Source organism: Condylura cristata, unplaced genomic scaffold (genome assembly GCF_000260355.1).
Source record: "Condylura cristata isolate star-nosed mole 26May11 unplaced genomic scaffold, ConCri1.0 scaffold00029, whole genome shotgun sequence".
NCBI lineage: Eukaryota > Metazoa > Chordata > Mammalia > Eulipotyphla > Talpidae > Condylura > Condylura cristata.
In genome coordinates this window covers 22,768,885-22,786,542 of record NW_004567130.1, presented here as the reverse complement: position 1 = coordinate 22,786,542, position 17,658 = coordinate 22,768,885, and the positions used below count along the sequence as shown (strand labels likewise).

The 17,658-nt window shown below is 44.2% G+C and overlaps 1 protein-coding gene across 1 annotated transcript in view; it reads left to right on the top strand.

Moving 5' to 3' along the window:
• KIF26B (kinesin family member 26B) overlaps positions 1 to 17,658 on the top strand; it is a 243,355-nt gene that overhangs the window by 194,541 nt on the left and 31,156 nt on the right. The window contains exon 8 of the mRNA XM_004690768.2: positions 7,016 to 7,175. Coding sequence (XP_004690825.1) covers positions 7,016 to 7,175 — 160 coding nt within the window. The remainder of the gene's footprint in view (positions 1 to 7,015; positions 7,176 to 17,658) is intronic.

The window sequence follows — 17,658 nt, the reverse complement described above, 5'->3', positions numbered from 1 at the left end:
TCTGGTTTGTCAGTAGATGAGATCAAAGAATGGGCAAGAAAGGGCAGGTGTGGGGACCAGGTGAGCCCCCAAGGAGCTGGGGGTGTCACCTGCATGCCAGAGCATCTGGCTTTTTGCAAGGAAGGAGTGTGTACACAGCCTCCTATTTCCTTAACTTCAGTGAATTTCTATCTGTTTAAAATATAATGAAGAGATTTGGAGTGTTGTTTAAAATGGAAATTTTGTTTACTTATATATAAGTAATAATCCCTGTGGATTTGGCAGCCAGAACTCAATTAAGGGAACGTTTATTAATTAGTCACCCTGCAGGGAAGCAGAGAGCAGAGCAAGCTGCTATTAGCTGGCCATTAGAAGCTTAGATGATGGATTCACAGAGGTCCCTTTGCAAGAAGCAAACACACTGTGCCTATGTGCACTTGAATTATGCACCCCCAAGTTCTGCACACACACACACACAGCTAAGCAGAGACACAAATGGCTTCAACATGTCCAGTCTAGATAGTTCGAAGTTGAGGCGTTGCTGTTTTGCAGGTAGCACGAGGTTAAGCTTCAAATATTTCCCTGGTTTAAAAGGCTTTTGGCGCACTGGTGAGGCTGATTTCTCACCTGTCATGGAGTCTGCCCCTGCTCTGTGGAGCAAAATCTGTAAAGACTTCAGCCTCCCCCCACTCCACCTTGGAAATTCCAGCATTGTGATCGGAAACACCCAAGGCCGAAGGATCAGGAGCTGCTTCTCATAAAGACAGGCACATTAGGAGTCTAGAGCAAGACCGTACTAACAGTCCTACGAGGCACCATACTCGTGGTCCAGAAGTGTTGCCTGTCTTATTAATACAGATGAGTTTTGAAAAGCATCGCTTTGGTGGTAATCGAAGCTTCCAAGCAGCTATTACCCAGGGTCAAGAACGCCATTAGGTGTCTGATCGTTCACTCTGTGTTGCTTCTAGAGCCCAGGGGCCGAGTGTGGGCTGGGCTGGCTGTGTACACGGTGCGTGCAGGAGCGTGTGGGTCTCCATGCCTGTGCTCATCTGTTTACAAGTCTGATTGGACCGTTCCTCGGTCTCCATTTACTTTCAACAATGAATCACTCTTGATATTTCTTGGCGTGATTGAAGTGCTCTAGCCAGGGCTGTGTGGTAAGCAGAACTCCAGCGGGCTTTCGTTTGGGTGGTGGGTGTGGGGGAAGGGTCTAGGACAAAGCATTGCTCCTGGAGGAGACAGTCGGCGGCCCTCAGAGCAAAGCCCTGGCAGTGAGCGCGGCCACCTCAGAGGGGCCGGGTGCCCAAGACTCTTGTCTCCCCCTTGGTCAATAACGAAGTGACAGCTTCTGATTTTAAAATGTCCGTGCTTCCTGGTTTTTTTAAAAATCTTTGACCTGGGGACAATATTGCAACCAGGACCCATTACTGGAATTCCAGAGTAATCTCTCACAGCCTGCCCGGCACAGCCACAGCTCCAAACCTGCAGCCTCATGTCACTGCTCTTCCATTCTCAGCAGGTAACTGTGTAGCCTCAGTTTCTCCCCTCCTCTCTGCCCCAAGGCCTCCGGTCCCTGACACCGGTTTTCCTCTGTCCCTTTCCCATCTGTCTACTTCTGTGCTCACTTTATCCTGTCTCCTTCTACCTGTTCTCACCGACTGGAAGTCTGTCCATTGTCTTTTCTTGTTTATTTGTTTTTAAGATTTATCTATTCCTGCATACAGAACTGGGGCACAGGCCAGAGATGCGGAGGGTGAGAGGCTTCACCAGAGACAGAGTGGGGAGCAGAACAGGCAGATCGACGAAGTACACTGCTGAGGGGAGCAGCGGGCGGGTCAGGAGAGGTCTGCCGCGCCCTGTGGGTCACCTCCAGGGCGGGGATTGAACTCGAGCTAAAGTGGCTTCTGCTTCTTAGTGCTGCGCCACCAGGGAGGGCCTGATAGTAAGGTGACTTTAACATTCAACAAAGTTTGGGAACCACAAAATTGTAGAAAGGTGAGTTAAAAGAGTTTCAGAGTGCTTTGTAGTTAGCTCTGGATTTTCATCAAAGATTTACATGTAATTTTTTATGAGATCTTGGGCAATTTATTGAAATGATCACTTGTTTAGTTCATTGATTATAAATCTGCTCTTTCATCTGTAGAATGGAGCTGATCCTTACATTATAGAACTGTTGTAAGAATTAAGTGACAGATTTAGGAGAAATGAACATTTCCTGGCCACCTCCCAGGTATTCAGTAAACATGAGCTGGAGAGTTTCTCGAAAGTGGAGTAAAATTAGTATAATGCCTCTGATTGGGGCAAGAGGGTATATGGGTGTTTCAGTTGGTAAAGTCTAGACATCAGATGTACGTGTAGAATATAAATAACGTACTAGTTAGTGAAAGCCAGCTGAGTTATATTCCTCGAACCTTGCAGCTATGACTTCACAAATCTGAAAAGCTGATGATGCATCTACCTGCTATTAATTACCATTTACTTAGCTCATCGATTATAGATCTGCTCTCTCTAGCCACCTGTAGCCATGTAAATTACTGAGAAAAGCAAATGGTGTGGGCTCACCCATCCAGATTAAGCCCCGCGTGTAACATTGAGAATTCTGTGACTGAAACTCCACTGGGTATACAGCAACATCGATTTTCCATTGTCTAAATGTGACTTTCATTTTGAGTCATGCAGGTATAATTATAGGTATTTTATAATATTATTCTTTGGCACAGTCAAAACCGCGCCTTTTGTTCTATTTTACTACACGTACATTATACATTTTATTCCATTACATCAAATGGACTATTAGAGTCAGAAAGTCCAGATGGGTCCCTGTCTTTGCCCTTTAATCTGTGATGCACATGGAATAATAGCTGAGTTTCTCCTGTCTGTGTAATTAGGTTGCAAAACGTGCTATTTCATTTTAAAAATCATTATTTTCCTAGCACAAGGCCATGCCCTGATCTGCATGACACAAAATAGGATAAAAGAGGAGTAACCTTATACCGTTCCTTTTAAGGCTTTTTTGCGGGCTGGTTGAAGGTAAACAAAATACAAAGTCCTGAGTGAGAAAGGCTCTTTGCACTCTTTGGTGCCAGAGTAACTGGAGAACCTGAACTCCATTGCTGTGCTTTCTGAAACATGCATGACCTTTTTTCCTCAGTACTAAATGTGAAAACTGAGGGTGTGATGGGTTACAGCTCATACAGTGGTTCTTGAATGTTTTCATCATCCAGCAGAAATGGGGTCTCGCCTTCCCTAAGTTAGCTTATGCCCGTTAATGGCATCAGAGCCTGCAGATGTGTGGACCCCCAGACACTTCAGTGTTTCAGAAACTGCCCACACATCCCCGCTCCTCCCACGTTCACCAGCATCTAGACATGCCCACATCCCACCTCTGCATGGGCTTTCTCAGCCACCTTTTCCAACTTGTCCTAAATAACCTGGGACTTCCAGTTTCTACCTTTGCTATTTTCCTCCCAGGCAGAGTAGAAGCAGGCAGAGGGAGTAAGAAGCATAGAGACGGGCCAAGGCTGGTGCTGAGAGCTGGAGCCCCCTGAAGTTAGGAATCCAAAGGTCTAAGGAGGAAGAGTCTGTTGCTGTCTGGGGAAGCGGGAGGGCAAAAAGGTAACCAGAAGTGCCCACCCTGGGAAAGTGGGGTCGGGGGTAAAAGGCAGCATGTGTTATGGTGGGAATGCAAACTAGTACAACCACTATGGAAAACTGTTTGGCACTTTCTCAAACTGCTAAAAATGGAGCTTTCCTATGACCCAGCTAAGTATCTACCCAAAAGACACAAAAACACTGCTTCAAAAAGATACCTGCACCCCCATGTTTATTGCTGCTTTATTCACAATTGGAAAGACATGGAAACAGCCCAAATGCCCAAAAATGGATGACTGGTTTAAAAAGATGTGGTACATATACACAATGGAATATTACTCAGCAACCAAAAAAAAAAAAACCATATGTCTTTTGCAGCAACATGGATGGAGCTGGAAAAGATCATGCTTACTGAAATAAGCCAGAAAGAAAAGGAAAAATACCAGATGGTTTCTCTCATAGCAGGAATATAACAGAACAGGCGATAAAATAGCGATAATGATGAACAGCTATATACCAGAGACATTTTGTGGGGGTGGAATGGGAAATGGGATCAAAAATTGGGGGGAGAGAAATGCACTGGACTATGGTGATGGCACATGGGTGAGTTGGTGATGGGAAACCCAAGGGGATTGCAACTGAGATGGAAAAATGCACAAAAATATGTAAAAATAAACTGTCACAAAATTATAAAAGAAAAAAAGGCAGCGTGTGTTAATAGCTTCTGCTGGGCCGAGGCCACATGGTACAGGATGAACAGCACAGGCCTTGGCGGTTTGAATCCTAGCTGTACCACACTGGGTTTCCCTCTTCTTTTCAACAGCTTTAGCAAGATGTATTGGGGTCACAAGCACCTGCAGACACTAGTTGTAAACTATTTGATCAGTCTTGTCGTGTGGCTCCATCACCCCTGACAGTTTTCCTGGGACCCTGTGAATATCACCTCCTCCTCCCCTCTCTTCCTCTCCCATGTCTAGGCGACTGCTAATTGACATCAGTTCCTAGATGTTACCTTACACTACATCTTGAATTAACACAGTTTCTGAATTGACTGTGAACCATATCATACAGTCTGTATTCTCGCTCCTGGCTTCCTTCATTTAGCTTAAGTGTTTTAGATTTTCTCATTTTGTTGCATGTGTCAGTAGATTATTTATTTATAAGTTGACATCTAAGTAATGGTTCCATGGTGCAGCTATAGCACAATTTGCCCGTTCATTCTCCTGTTGCTGGACACTTGTGTTGTTTTCCGTTTGGGGTTGTTACAAATGAAAGCACTGTGAGCTTCACAAAACAAGTCTTTGTATGGACATCTACTTTCCTTTCTTTTGGTAAATCCTAGCCCTTGAATGACTGAGCATGTGGCATTGTTGTTTAAGGAGTCGCCATGTTTCCCAGAGTGACTGTGCATTTTATCTTTCCACCAGCAGACGTGTGCTGGCTCACCACACCCTCACCAACACTCAGTACAGTAATTGAACCTTGTTTCTAGAAAAGATACCTAGTAGTAGCTTCACTTACAGTCCACTAGTACCGACCATGACTTTTAACTTCTTTGCCTATCTCACTGGCTTTCATACATCTTTGCTCAAGTGTGTTTTACCATTTTAAAAATTGTTTTTATCTTATAGTTAAGGTCTGAGAGCCCTTTACCTATTTTCAATGCAAATCCTTTAAAAAACATAAGATAGGAAATTACTTCTCTTATCAGTAGATTTTCAAGAACAGAAATGTTTATTTTGATAAAATTCAACTTATCTATGTATTCTCTTATGAATCACTGTTTTGGTGTCATAGCTAAGAAATCCCTGCCTACCAAAACCAAAAGGGTTATTATGCTTTCTTCTATAAATTAAAAAAAAATAGCTTCTACACTTAAATATTTGGCTCATTTTTAGTTTTCATATTTTGTTCAACATATAGTTTTTTTTTACATATCCAATCTTTCCAGTTCCATTTGTTGCAAAAGCTCTCCTTTTCCTACTCAAATCTTTGTGCATTGTCAAAAGATGTCCATTTTTTTTAATGTGGCTTTATTTTTGGACTCTATTCTGTTCCATTGATCTGATAGTCTATGTTAACACCAATGCCACAGTCTTGACTATTGTGACTTTATAATAAATCTTAAAATAAGATAATGTTAGCCTTCCAAACTCATTTTTTATAAGTTGTTTCAGTAGTCTGATTCTTTGCATTTCCATACAAATATAAGAATGAGGTCCTAAATTGATTCTGTGTAATCACTTTCTACCAAAAGAGGCTGCTGAAGTTTTGATTTTACATTACATCTGTAGATCAATTTGGGGAGAATTACATTCATAACAGTATCAACTCCTGGACATGGTTTTTTAGTTTTTTAGTCTTCATTTATTTCTCTGAGCAATGTTGGTCGTTCCAATATGTTGTATCTTTCTTTTGCCAGATTTATCCTTTCACATGTTTGATGTTATTGTAAATCATAGTTCTAAATTTCAACTTCTCAGCAGTTGTTACTACTATATAAAAATGCATTTGATTTTGTCCAGTAATGTTAAGAAATCCCTGCAATCTTGCTAAACTCACTCATAAGTTATAGTTGCTGTTAGTGGGGGTGAGAGACTGTAAAATGATCATGTAATCTTCCAATAGAGAGAATTTTACTTCTTTCTTTCCAATCTGAATATCAGTTTAATTTTTCTTGCCTTGATGTATTGACTAGAATGTCCAATACAGTGTTAAATAAAAGTGGTGGTGAGAATAGACCACACTGTGGTGAGAATAGGCATCACTGTCTTGTTACGTGTCTTAAAAGGAAGAAATTTAGTCTTTTACCATTAAATATGAAGGTAACTGCAGATTTTTCACAAATACTTTTTTTTTAGATCAAACTGAGGATAGTGACTTACATTTATATGTTGCTGAAAAAAAATTTTTTTAAATGCTTTCTTGCATTTGTTGAAAGAGTTATTTTGTCTTTCATTTTACTTATTAAATGGTGAGGGCCCTCCCCGATGGCCAACTGGTTAAAGCAAAGCACTAAAAACCTAGTGGCAGCTTCAACACAAGTTCTCTCCCCAGCCATGGAGTAATCCATGCGGTGCAGCAGACCTCTCCGGTCTTGCCCGCTGCTCCCCTCAGCAGTGTACTTCATCGATCCACCTTTCCACTCCCCACTATCTGGTGAATCCTCTCACTGCCCCTGCACCTCTGGCCTGTACCCCAGTTGTGTATGCATAAATAAATAAATCTTTCCCCCAAAATGGTGAATTGCATTAACTTTTTGTTACCCAACCTTGCATTCCATGGGTAAATCTCACCAAGTTAGTGATTGCCTAGTAGACTGTGTTCTTCAGTCTTTGACTTCCCCTTTTCTTCCTTGTATTTCCCAAGGAGTCACGTGAAGAACAGATGCGTGTTTGCAAGTACTTGACCACTTTTCTCTTGTCCCTTTTCTCTCCCATGATAGTGTCTGGAGGCCGCAGCCGCCTGCACCTCATTGATCTTGGCAGCTGTGTGAAAGCTCTTAGCAAAAACCGGGAAGGTGGCTCGGGTCTATGCCTCTCACTCTCCGCTCTGGGGAATGTCATCCTGGCTCTCGTCAACGGCAGCAAACACATCCCGTACAAGTAAGTGACGATTCCACGCAAAGCATGAGATGCGACAGGCATGGTGTGCAGGCTGGTCTGGAACTCTCCACCCATTGAGATGAGGGGGTGGCACAGAGGGACATGCACCTGGCTTAGACAATGCCATCATCAGCCTTTGCTAACAATTGTGTAAAAGGTGATCTTCCGCATTCAAAGGCTATGTAAATACCTAAATCTATTCTGGTCCTAACATCAGGTTGCATGAAACAACCTGGACTATTGCTGGACTACGCCGTCATTGAGCAGGTTTATCTGTTTCATAGAGATCCACGAGAGTCAGCTCGAATTACCCTTCCCTTAGGAGAAAGTCTGCCAAACTTGACCAAGAAAAATTCAGAATACTTGAAAAATTCAGTTAAATTTGAATTTCAGGTAAACATTAAGTAATGTTTTAGTGTAAGTATGCCCCCCAATCCTGTGAGACATATGTGAACCCTATATTTCCCCTGGCAGCCCTACATAGTAGAGCTTATAAAGCTTGGGGACGATCACTCAACAGCCCACTCAACTCTTCATCCTGTTCTCCTGCTACATCCTTTCCCTGTTCTGTTAGTTCACCAAGAAGATGAAAGTAGAGCTACCCCTACCCCGGCAGACCAAAGACTTGCCCTGTCACCTGTGTCCACAAATGACCCAGCCCTGAGCCACCCCCACCATCACCCCCACTCGATTTTACCAATGGAGGATTTGGTGGGGAGCAATGAGTAGTCCCATGGTTCTGGAGGCGCTTGCCAAAGTTGCAATGTGCCTCTCATTTGCTAGCTGAGCCTTCATCATGAACTGTGAGTTACAGCTACACACACACACACAAACACACACACTTGTGTGCACATCACAGGGCTTTAAGATTGAGAATGATGTAAAGGATGTGAATTTTTTTGACAAAATTTGGAACACTAGAAGCAAGTAACCATTAATGATAATCTAGTGTAGACTATTTTTATCTCAACAAGTGAGATCTATCCCATAGAGATGTCATAAGGATTAAGCAAATCTATATAACATTCTTTACTATGTAAATTCTTATAAAATATAAGCTGCTCTTGAATGGAAGGAAAAAAGTAAGTTAGGAAATAGCAGAAATTCAGGATGAGTCCAAGAGTTCTTCCTGTCTGTTCTAAGTTGATGCCAACACTATCATTTTATTCTCCACCAAGAGTCCCATCACTAGAGGGACTTTGTGACTAAGTAGTGATTATAATTCTTTGTGTCTCTCTGTTATTGCTAATTAGAATCTTAGTTAGATAAACCCAGAAATTGTGTCTTCGAAAGACAGTTGGAGAGTTGTCTCCTGACATCCGGTTCCTTCTGGAGATATTGCAAGGCTCTTTGCCACTGAGTGCCAGGAACCTGTGCACCCTGCATCCAGCTGGCGAGTTCATCCTCCCCAGAACATTCTTTTGCCAATTCATTTGTATAATCCAGTTCACACACACACACACACACACACACACTATCATTTACTTATTTAGTTATGTTTTACATCATTGTTCATTTTTGTACCATGTTTCTTTTTTCTCTCAGTTCTAGTCAAATCCCCACCACCAATTCACCCAGGCACCATGGCCACATACACCCCAGTTTTATCCCTCCGTATTTAACACCCATTTTTGCGTCTGAGCTTTAAAAGACCCTTGCTGGACTATTGTCTCAGATTCATCGCCATGATATATATTTAATATTTGGAATCTGCAAATCACATTGACCAAGTGATTAATCAACTCGAAAATCTCCTCTTTCGAGGTACAGGATAAGACAAAGTTTTACTCAAGTCCCCAGCCAGCTGGTGGCAGGATCAGAGGGCGTCACTTTCCGGAGACCCTGGCAGCCCCAGCCACACTGCCAGCCCTCTCCCCCAGCCTCATCAAGCTCTGTAATATATTAGCCGCCTTTGCTCTGCGCAGCACGGCGCCTTCAGCTCAGCAGGATGGCCCAGATTTCCTTTATCAATTCACTCAGCGTCTAAAGGCACATTAGGCGGCATTTTGTTAGCATACTAAGCGCCTCCCTGTGTCTTCCAGGAACTTGAGGCAAGTTCCTTGAAAGAGGGGCCGTTTCCTGCCCTTGCCCTTTCCTCTGACTCCCGCTCACTGAGGAGAAACCAGAAGACCAAACCCCACCTTCCAAACACACCAAAAATGACTTCTGCCTCTTCATTGTCACCGAGCCAACTGTGCTGGGAGCCGGCGTGACCGGTGCTTGCTCTGGGCAATTAACGGGAACGTGCAGCGAGAACATAGCGTGACCTCATTTCTCTTCTTGGTTCTACCAGACTATTTGTCATGTGAGCAAACCAGAAAGTGGGTTCGGATTCATTGCCTGTCCCAGGCACCCCCAGCACTGTTGGTGTGCCCTGAAGGGCTTTGACTTTGCAAATAATTGCCTTAATAGATGGCAGCTGCAGGGATGGGGGACAGGCTGTACAAACGACTCCCCAACTTTGGAGAATCTCTTGGCTAGGGTGATCTGTCTAGTCGTGAGCATTTTCACAGTGCGCACGTAAATTCCCGTCCACGGCTCGCTTGCTGTGTCTCACTGCTTCTTGGGCACCAGGGTCATAGGAATCTCCCACTGCATGGAGGGGATAAAGAAATGAGGGCGCCGAAGAGGATGCCATGTCCCAACCCGGTGTTCCTGTTCCAGGGCACCCCAATGTGAATTGGGTTGCCTGTCTGTGGGTCTTCACCCGTGCGCTTACAATTCAGTCGTATTATGGACACACTCAAAAGGTTAAATAATGGATTTATTTATAAGGAGAAAGGTAAAGGAATAACCCAGGGAGAGAGGGAGAGAAACACAGGTTAACTAGAATTTCCTACCGGTTCTGCCGACCTGGACTTCACCGGCCGCTGAAAACCGATGGAGCACCAAAACGGTCAGCTACGAACCCCAGAGCCCACATGTCCAGTTTTATCCCAACCTGGCTGCTCAGCTCCGCCCTCACGTCCCTGCGTGCTTCTCCTTGGTACTGATGGGGTGTGGAGCTCCAGCATCAAGTGGGGGCGGAGTCCGTGACACCTGTACCTGTTACGTTCCAAGCACCCGTCACTGGCGTGGCCCGAGAGGGCTTCCGCAGGGATCCTTGTGAGCTTGGCTTCCGGACAGGTGATGCCATCCCAGTAGGTCAATTTCCAAACTTGGCAATTCTTACCACGACCCACTTATGCCAAAAGAGGATTTTTGGTCCCTCGTAGGTGTTTTCTTGCAAGGGTCCCTAGAGCCTCGGGGTGCTGTGTTTCACACAGTGATCCTTCAGGTCCTGAGCATTTATCTTCATTTGTACATGTTACTCCCCTGGGAGAAATAATTACTTGAAGTGCTCAAGTGATCTATTTACTTATTTCCCAACAAAATGCTGCTTGTGCTGTGGTTCTAAACCACGGCTATTTTATGTCTCGCTTCCACTTAGCAGGGGGTTATGGAAAATCACTCTGTGACCCTGATGTGTTGTATCTGTCTGAGAGCCCTTCGCAAGTCCACTTGAAATGTGCACTTGCATAACAATCTCATGAACGAAGTGAGACTGGAGGCCTTTTTAATGGATTTGGGCTGTGGTTCAGAGTCAGTCCTAATCCTGCATTTGCTCCAGCAGCCAGTGATGTGCTTTGGGCTTCTCTTACCCTCTCTCTCTCTGCGGTCCACACGCCAGCAGGAGCTCCTGAGCCTGAGGCTTCAGCTTGCAAGTGAAAACAGCGGCAGTGTCCGCCTGGAGGAGCCTCTTGCCCTCCAGAGTGATCAGATGCCCCTCACCAGGGGCAGGAAGCCCTAAAGCCTTTGGCAGGAGCCAGAAACCAAGGTGGTTTTTTTTGAAGATTTTTATTTATTTATGCATACAGAACTGGGGTACAGGCCAGAGGTGTAGGGGCAGTGAGAGGATTCACCAGAGACAGAGTGGGGAGCAGGACAGGCCGACTGATGAAGTGCACTGCTGAGGGGAGCAGCCGGCGGTCAGGAGAGGTCTGCTGTGCCCTGTGGTCACTCGGGGCGGAGATCGAACTCATTCGGAAGTGGCTTTAGCTCCTCAGTGCAGTGCTTTAACTAGCTGCGCCCCCAGGGAGGGCCCCAAGGTGGTTTCTTAAGAAGATAACAGCATCAGAATAGCAAAGTTAGTGTGACTTGTGGAGGAATGACATTTGAAAAGTAGTTAACAGCGCTTCTCCTGCAGGGGTGTAGTGCTGAGTGGGTGTACCTGTACACCCTCCCTAAAATTCACAAGGCCTTTCCAGGACTGGCAAACCTGAAGGACACAGCTAGTCCTCGCCCTTGCTTCGAGAAACACCTTCTCCTGGTGGCTGTTTGGCGATGAGGTTAGTGTCTGTGTTCTCAGAACTTGGAACCCTCTTCGTCTGGGAAGCTGGCGATAATGATTGAGACTAGCAACAATATCCAGTCCTCCTAGTTGAAGGGAAGCCTTGTTTCTCTGGATTGGAATGTCCTTATTTACTGTTAATATGAAATTAAGTCTTTTCCAGGGAAAATGCAGAAGAATATTAATTCTCCAGGTTTGCTCATGATAGCATGTAAGAGTGCTCTGGGTAAGAATTCCCGTGTGTGTGTGTGTGTGTGTGTGTGTGTGTGTGTGTGTGTGAGAGATGCACACACATATGCATATTTAGCACCCTTGAAGTGTACATTAATGCTGTATTATCTCCCCCTGATTTACTGGAAGAACATCAATTTAGAACTATTTGCACAAACTCCAGATACCAGTTTATAGCATTCCCTGTTTAAAAATAAAATAACCAAAGTCTCAGGTTGCCAGGCAACTGCAACAATGATAATTCTTAGGGTTGCTGCTTCAAAAAATACTCATTTTTAGACATTTTAACGACGGTGAGCACTGAGAGAAAGTGAGTTCAGAAAATCACCAGTACATAGAATTCCCTTTTTCAGGAGATGTAGCATTCTTATTTTCTTGTATTCTTCCCTCCTGTCTCCATTCGCTTCCCTGGCCAGCAATAAGGTCATATTTAATTATTAAAATGTCCAAAGGTGGATACTGTTTTTGTTTTTTGTTTTTTGAGAGTGGAGACAACAATGACCGAGTCATTAACTCGCCAGGTTTGTTGCAGAACCATGAAAGTCCCTGGGGGAAAATGAGACTTGTAGGAATCATAAGTCTTCGGTTCGAGCCTTGACTGTCCTGCCACTGGTTTGACATGTGACTTCTGCGCATCTTCCTTCAGTTCTCAGGGGGAGTCTCTCTGTCCCATCACAGAACCTCCCTGCAGTCGGTCATTGTTGCTTGGCATTGAAGCCAGGACGTATGTTCCTCTTTGTCTGCCTCAGTTAGACCAGTTGGAAGCTGCCCATCTGGCTGGAGGACTGGAGATCAACTGAGAGGCTTTTCCACTTCCCTTCTGACTTTTCAAAAGGTTTTCTTCCTTTAAGTTCAGTTGCACAAAGGATGAGAGCCACTTCTCATTCTCTCCAAGAGGACAGAACTTCCTAATTTATGGACTTGCTGAGGCACAGCAGAAGGGCAAGATGGTTTCCAACACTTATTTCTTGGCTTTTCAGCTACATTCCAAGTAATCAGCATGATGCACTAATGAGCTCTGAGTCACTGTGCTCCACAATGTGAGTGTAGGGATCCTGGCTCGGAGTCATTGTTCTCTCTTGGTGTCTGGAGCTGCTCTAACTGCTTTATGGGGATTTCATTGCGTTGACAGCATTAGATGGCAGGTATTGGGATTCTCGTTGTCTTACTACAGATAGGGAAACTGAGACGAGAGAGAGAAGTAACTAACCTGTCCGTGTGTGTTACACTCCTCTGCCTTCCAGTCCCTCACCACTTCCTGACAAGAGCCCCAAACCCATATTTATTGAAACAACAAATGAGGTAATATACAGGGCAGGGAGAGGGGCACCCTTGAGCCCCCAAACCTGCCTGCTCTAAATAGGTTCTGCCATCCGCCGCATCAAGAAAACAAATATAAGACTTTAATGAAAAGGAACTATAATACAGTGAGTATACAATACAGAAGACAAAGAATATAACTTCTAAATCAAACACCTGAAGTTACCTGTCCCCTCGTGGGCAAAAGTCCACCCAAAAGGGACTGGCCCAGAGCAAGGCCTGAGAGCCGCCACGAGACTAAAGCGCTTTCTGGCCGGGACCCATGGAAAAGGGTCAGACATAGCCAGACACGTCTGGGAGGAAAAGAGCAACATCAAAATCATAGAAACACGGCCACAGTCCCCTCCCACGGGTCTCTCACCCACATCTTTCAACCAGTCCAGGGCCAAGAAACAGCACGGTTTCTCCACTGCTCCCTGCTCCGTGTGGCGTCCTCAGGGCTTCTCCTGGCTCTCCCTCCTGCTCCCTTCCTCCTCAGATTCCTTCTCTTCTCTCCTTTTCCCGCCTCAGCTCCACCCTCTTTCTGGGTGGGGCAGGGAACCTGGAACTTCCCCTTTTCCTGGGGACCCCCCTGTTACAGTAAGACAGGGCCAAATATATCTGCAAAGCTTCAATGCATGTAGTGAGTGGTCATTGAAGCCTGGGTCAGGAAGTGACCAGCTGCCCACTCAGGCCACTGTCCTGTCTCACTTTGTCTATGAAGGTTGAGCTGAATTGTGTGGTAGTGAGAAAAGTGAAGATCGAGAAGGGGGGTGGGGCGGGAGGGGAATTGGCCCCTGCGGAAGGTGAACCACGGAATTGGCCCCTGCGGAAGGTGAACCACGGGGCAGACAGATACACCAAATAGGAATGTTAATAGTAACGAAACTCCCCACTCGGAAAGTGGAGGGGAGGGAGCCCCAAGCTCTAAGTAGCACATTTGAAAGCAGAACTTGTGTCAACCTCATTCAGTGTCTCTCAGTGGAGCCTGGACGTCTGAACCCCATAAACCCCATATCCTGGGAGTCACCCACAGATGATCTTGCCAAATCACAGCCTACTTCATGAGTTTTATTTCTCATTAATTTCTGTAATCTTTCTCATACTAAAGCTTAAAAGTCCATGGAGCCATTTCACATAGCCCATTAATTGGAAGCTCTGCAGGATTCTAGCATGTTCTCTTAGCTGCCAGGACCCCCAGGAAGCCCCCTGCCTTCCTGGGTGGGCTTGAGCATGAGGAGTGTGATCATTCCCACACTGAGTTGCTGCACATCGGACCAGCATGCTGATAAGACAGGGTTCTCAGCCAGTCCTCCTGCAGAGGAAGTTTCCGGCGGGAGGTGGGGGGCCGTTGTGGGGCGGGGTGTGTGTGTGGCTGCATTCCTGAGAGAAGAGATTGCCTTCAGGCGAGGAGAGGTTATCAGACAGTCTGTGTCTTGAAGTTTTGCTGGGTACAGAACGTTAAGGAAGGGGTAGGCGAGAGGTGAGGTTGAAGGCAGGGCTGTGAGAGCATGAGATAATGAGCTTCCTCAAACCTCTGGCTAATAATAGAAGCATTGGGCATCTCCGCAATTGACAGATAAAATAGTCAACCCATCAACTGGAAGTTGCTGAGTTTCTTCAGGCTGGCTACCGAAGAAGGTGTTGTCAGAGAGCGCCAGTTTCTAGAAGAGATGGATTGCAGCGAGGGGTGGGAGAGCTAAGACTGAGCTGAGCCCGGGAGGGTGGGTTCTCAAAGGTTCCATTGTTAACCTCTGCACACCAACCTCTGCACACCTGGAGACCCTACGAGTGTTTCATTCTCCCTTGTTCCATCAGAATAATCCCTCTTGCTTCTTTCCACTTTAGAAACTGTGTAGATAGCACTGAAACCATGTCTGTGTTAGCCCCTTTAAAGACGGGTGCTTCAAATGCAAAGGAAATTGTTTTGTTTTGTTTTTCAATGTATTTTTTTATTTCTCTTCTTACATCATCTACTCTCTTCAGGTAGAGTCCCCAAAGTATAATTGTTTTAATGCATTTCAAAATTTTATGAGCCAAATTAATCAAACACCATCAATTTTATATTAGCGATATATAATGTGTTAATGTAGGTGTACAACATGATTTATACATGTATATAGTGTAAGATAATCAATACAAGTGCCCATTAAGTCACATAATTACAACCGTTTTTCCTTGTGATAAGAACATGTAAGATTTAATCTCTTAGCAGCTGTCAAAGTTGACAATACAATGTTGTTAGCTGGAGTCACATTGTTGCACGTTCTATGCCCATTGATTGACTATTTTATAATTGAAGGTTTGTACATTTGACCCATTTCACCCATTTCTCCTACCCAACCCCACATCTGGAAACCACCAATCTGTATCTATGGGTTCAGATTTTAAAATTTCCCGAATGATTATTTGTCTTTCTTTGTCTAACTTTCTTTCACTGAGCAGAATGCCCTCAAGGTCCAAGGCCCATTCATGTTGTTGCAAATGGCAGGGACTCCATTTTCGTGGCTGAATAATAGTCCTCTATGTGTCTCCGTGTGTGTCCATCCATCATTCACTAATGAACACTTCCTTTGCATTATTGTTTCTTTTCATCTGTGCCTTGATTTAAAACTGTTCACTATCGGCCATGTGGATTGTCATTATTTACCTTTATTGAAAAGGAAAGCTCATACATGTATTCAACAAGCATACAGATAGAGTGGCCCCAATATAGACATTTAACTTAAGAAGCTCTAACTATAAGTGCTCTGTACAAAGACATTGGTGCTGGACTGAGGAGATACAATGGCTCCACTTAACACTTTTCTCAATGAGTCTGTTAGCCTGCAGGTGAGGGGGACAGTGAGGATTAGTGGGTTAGCTACTCAGCTGTTCTGTGTAGCCCCCTGATTTGGGCATGATTCAAATATTTAGATACAGTTTTCCTATAATGTGTCCTTTCTGCAAGCCAAGTTCTTCTGGTGCTCAGCAAGACACAATGATATGTTTTAATGCTAAAGCAAAACTTGACGGTATTGGATTTGGTGAGATTTGCTTCCAGAGGGAATCTCGAGGCTAACCTTGATAAATTTCATCTTACACTTAAGATCTGAAGTGACACATAAAGTCATCTCCATTGTTCATGGAGCTCTGTGCTTTTCAGATCAGGACGGTGAATTCTGGCCCAAGGATCTGGCTGAGGATTTTAAGAGACTGATCTTTTGTTACAAGTCTGAAAATAGAGGTTACCAGACATATATAGGACACAGTTTGAAAAGTCCATACCAGAATATTCATATGTTCTCTAATCCATTTAGTGATTCATGCAGCTTATTTATTGGAGCCCTTCAATATTCTGGGAACCTGTAATATAGTAGATGACCTCCATGCTTTGATAAAATACAGTGTGCTAGAGGTACAGACATAAATAACTAAGTCCACTAGCTGCTAATGCATGAACCCCAGTGCTTACCCCCCACATTGGAAAGAAGGTACATAATAAGTTTGAGGGAATAAGAATTCTGTCTGAGCAAAGAGGGTAATCCTGAAGTCCTCTCTTCAGTTATTCCCATTCTTTGTCCATTGTCCATTCATGTCCTCCAGTGTCCTACAGTCCACCCCTTGGACACTTGAGCCATTCACAGCTGTCATTCACTGCAGGGACGTAAGTACCATCTGACACAAATCATGATCAACCTCTGAGTCAAATGCAAGACTCCGAACCCAGAGATAATTGTTATCTTTAATGATAACTAATCATTATATCACAAGTTGTGTTGCTACCTCAAGAAAACAGCAGAAGGGAGGGAGGGGATTGTGTTAGTTCAGGGCCAGTGCTCAGAGAGCCCCAGGTGCCCCTGGACACCACGTAGGGCTCAGTGATTATTCAAGGATTGCTTGATTTAGGCACAATTAGCCATTGGAATGGATGGAACATACAAATGAATTGAGGCTTAATTCATTAAAAACCTGTCTTGAACATTAATGGAGCTTCAATCAAAGTACCCAACCATAAATTTTCACCTGTTTCACAACTGGTTCAGGCTCAATTGAGCATTAATAATTTTTTTGCCCATGCAAATGAGGTGATAATTCACTTCATGTGTAAGTGAATAAATTTCAAATAGTTATATTCCTGGAGCAGTTACGTTGTACCAAATTTTCTAATGTGCCTCATAATTCTTTAACAGAAATAGAGTGGAATTTCATTTTGATGTAATAAAGATAACACCGAAGAACAGATGATTCTAGTAAATTTGTTGCTAGTCAGCCCAGTAGTGTATTGTAAGAGACTATAGATGGGAAAACAACCGCAGTTGCTGTTGAGTTTTGTCCCTAACGCTTTCTTGTCCTATTCCCGACCAGTGAGACAGGTAAAAATTGGGAGGAGGGGCAGTTCTAGGTTTGGGGTTCAAGGAGGTATTAGGATCCCCAAAGTATAAATTTCTAAATTTTTGCCTTGACACACCAGATTTTCCAAGAATCAAATGTGTCTGTCCTCAGAGCAGTATCAAGACACCATTGTGTCCTCCCAACTATTTAATATCAAGACTTCTTTCTCCCCCATCAACAGATTGGCTTAGATTTTTCAGTTCACCTGTTTTTTCCTGGGTTAGTCTTGTAGACGATATTGGTCTAGAA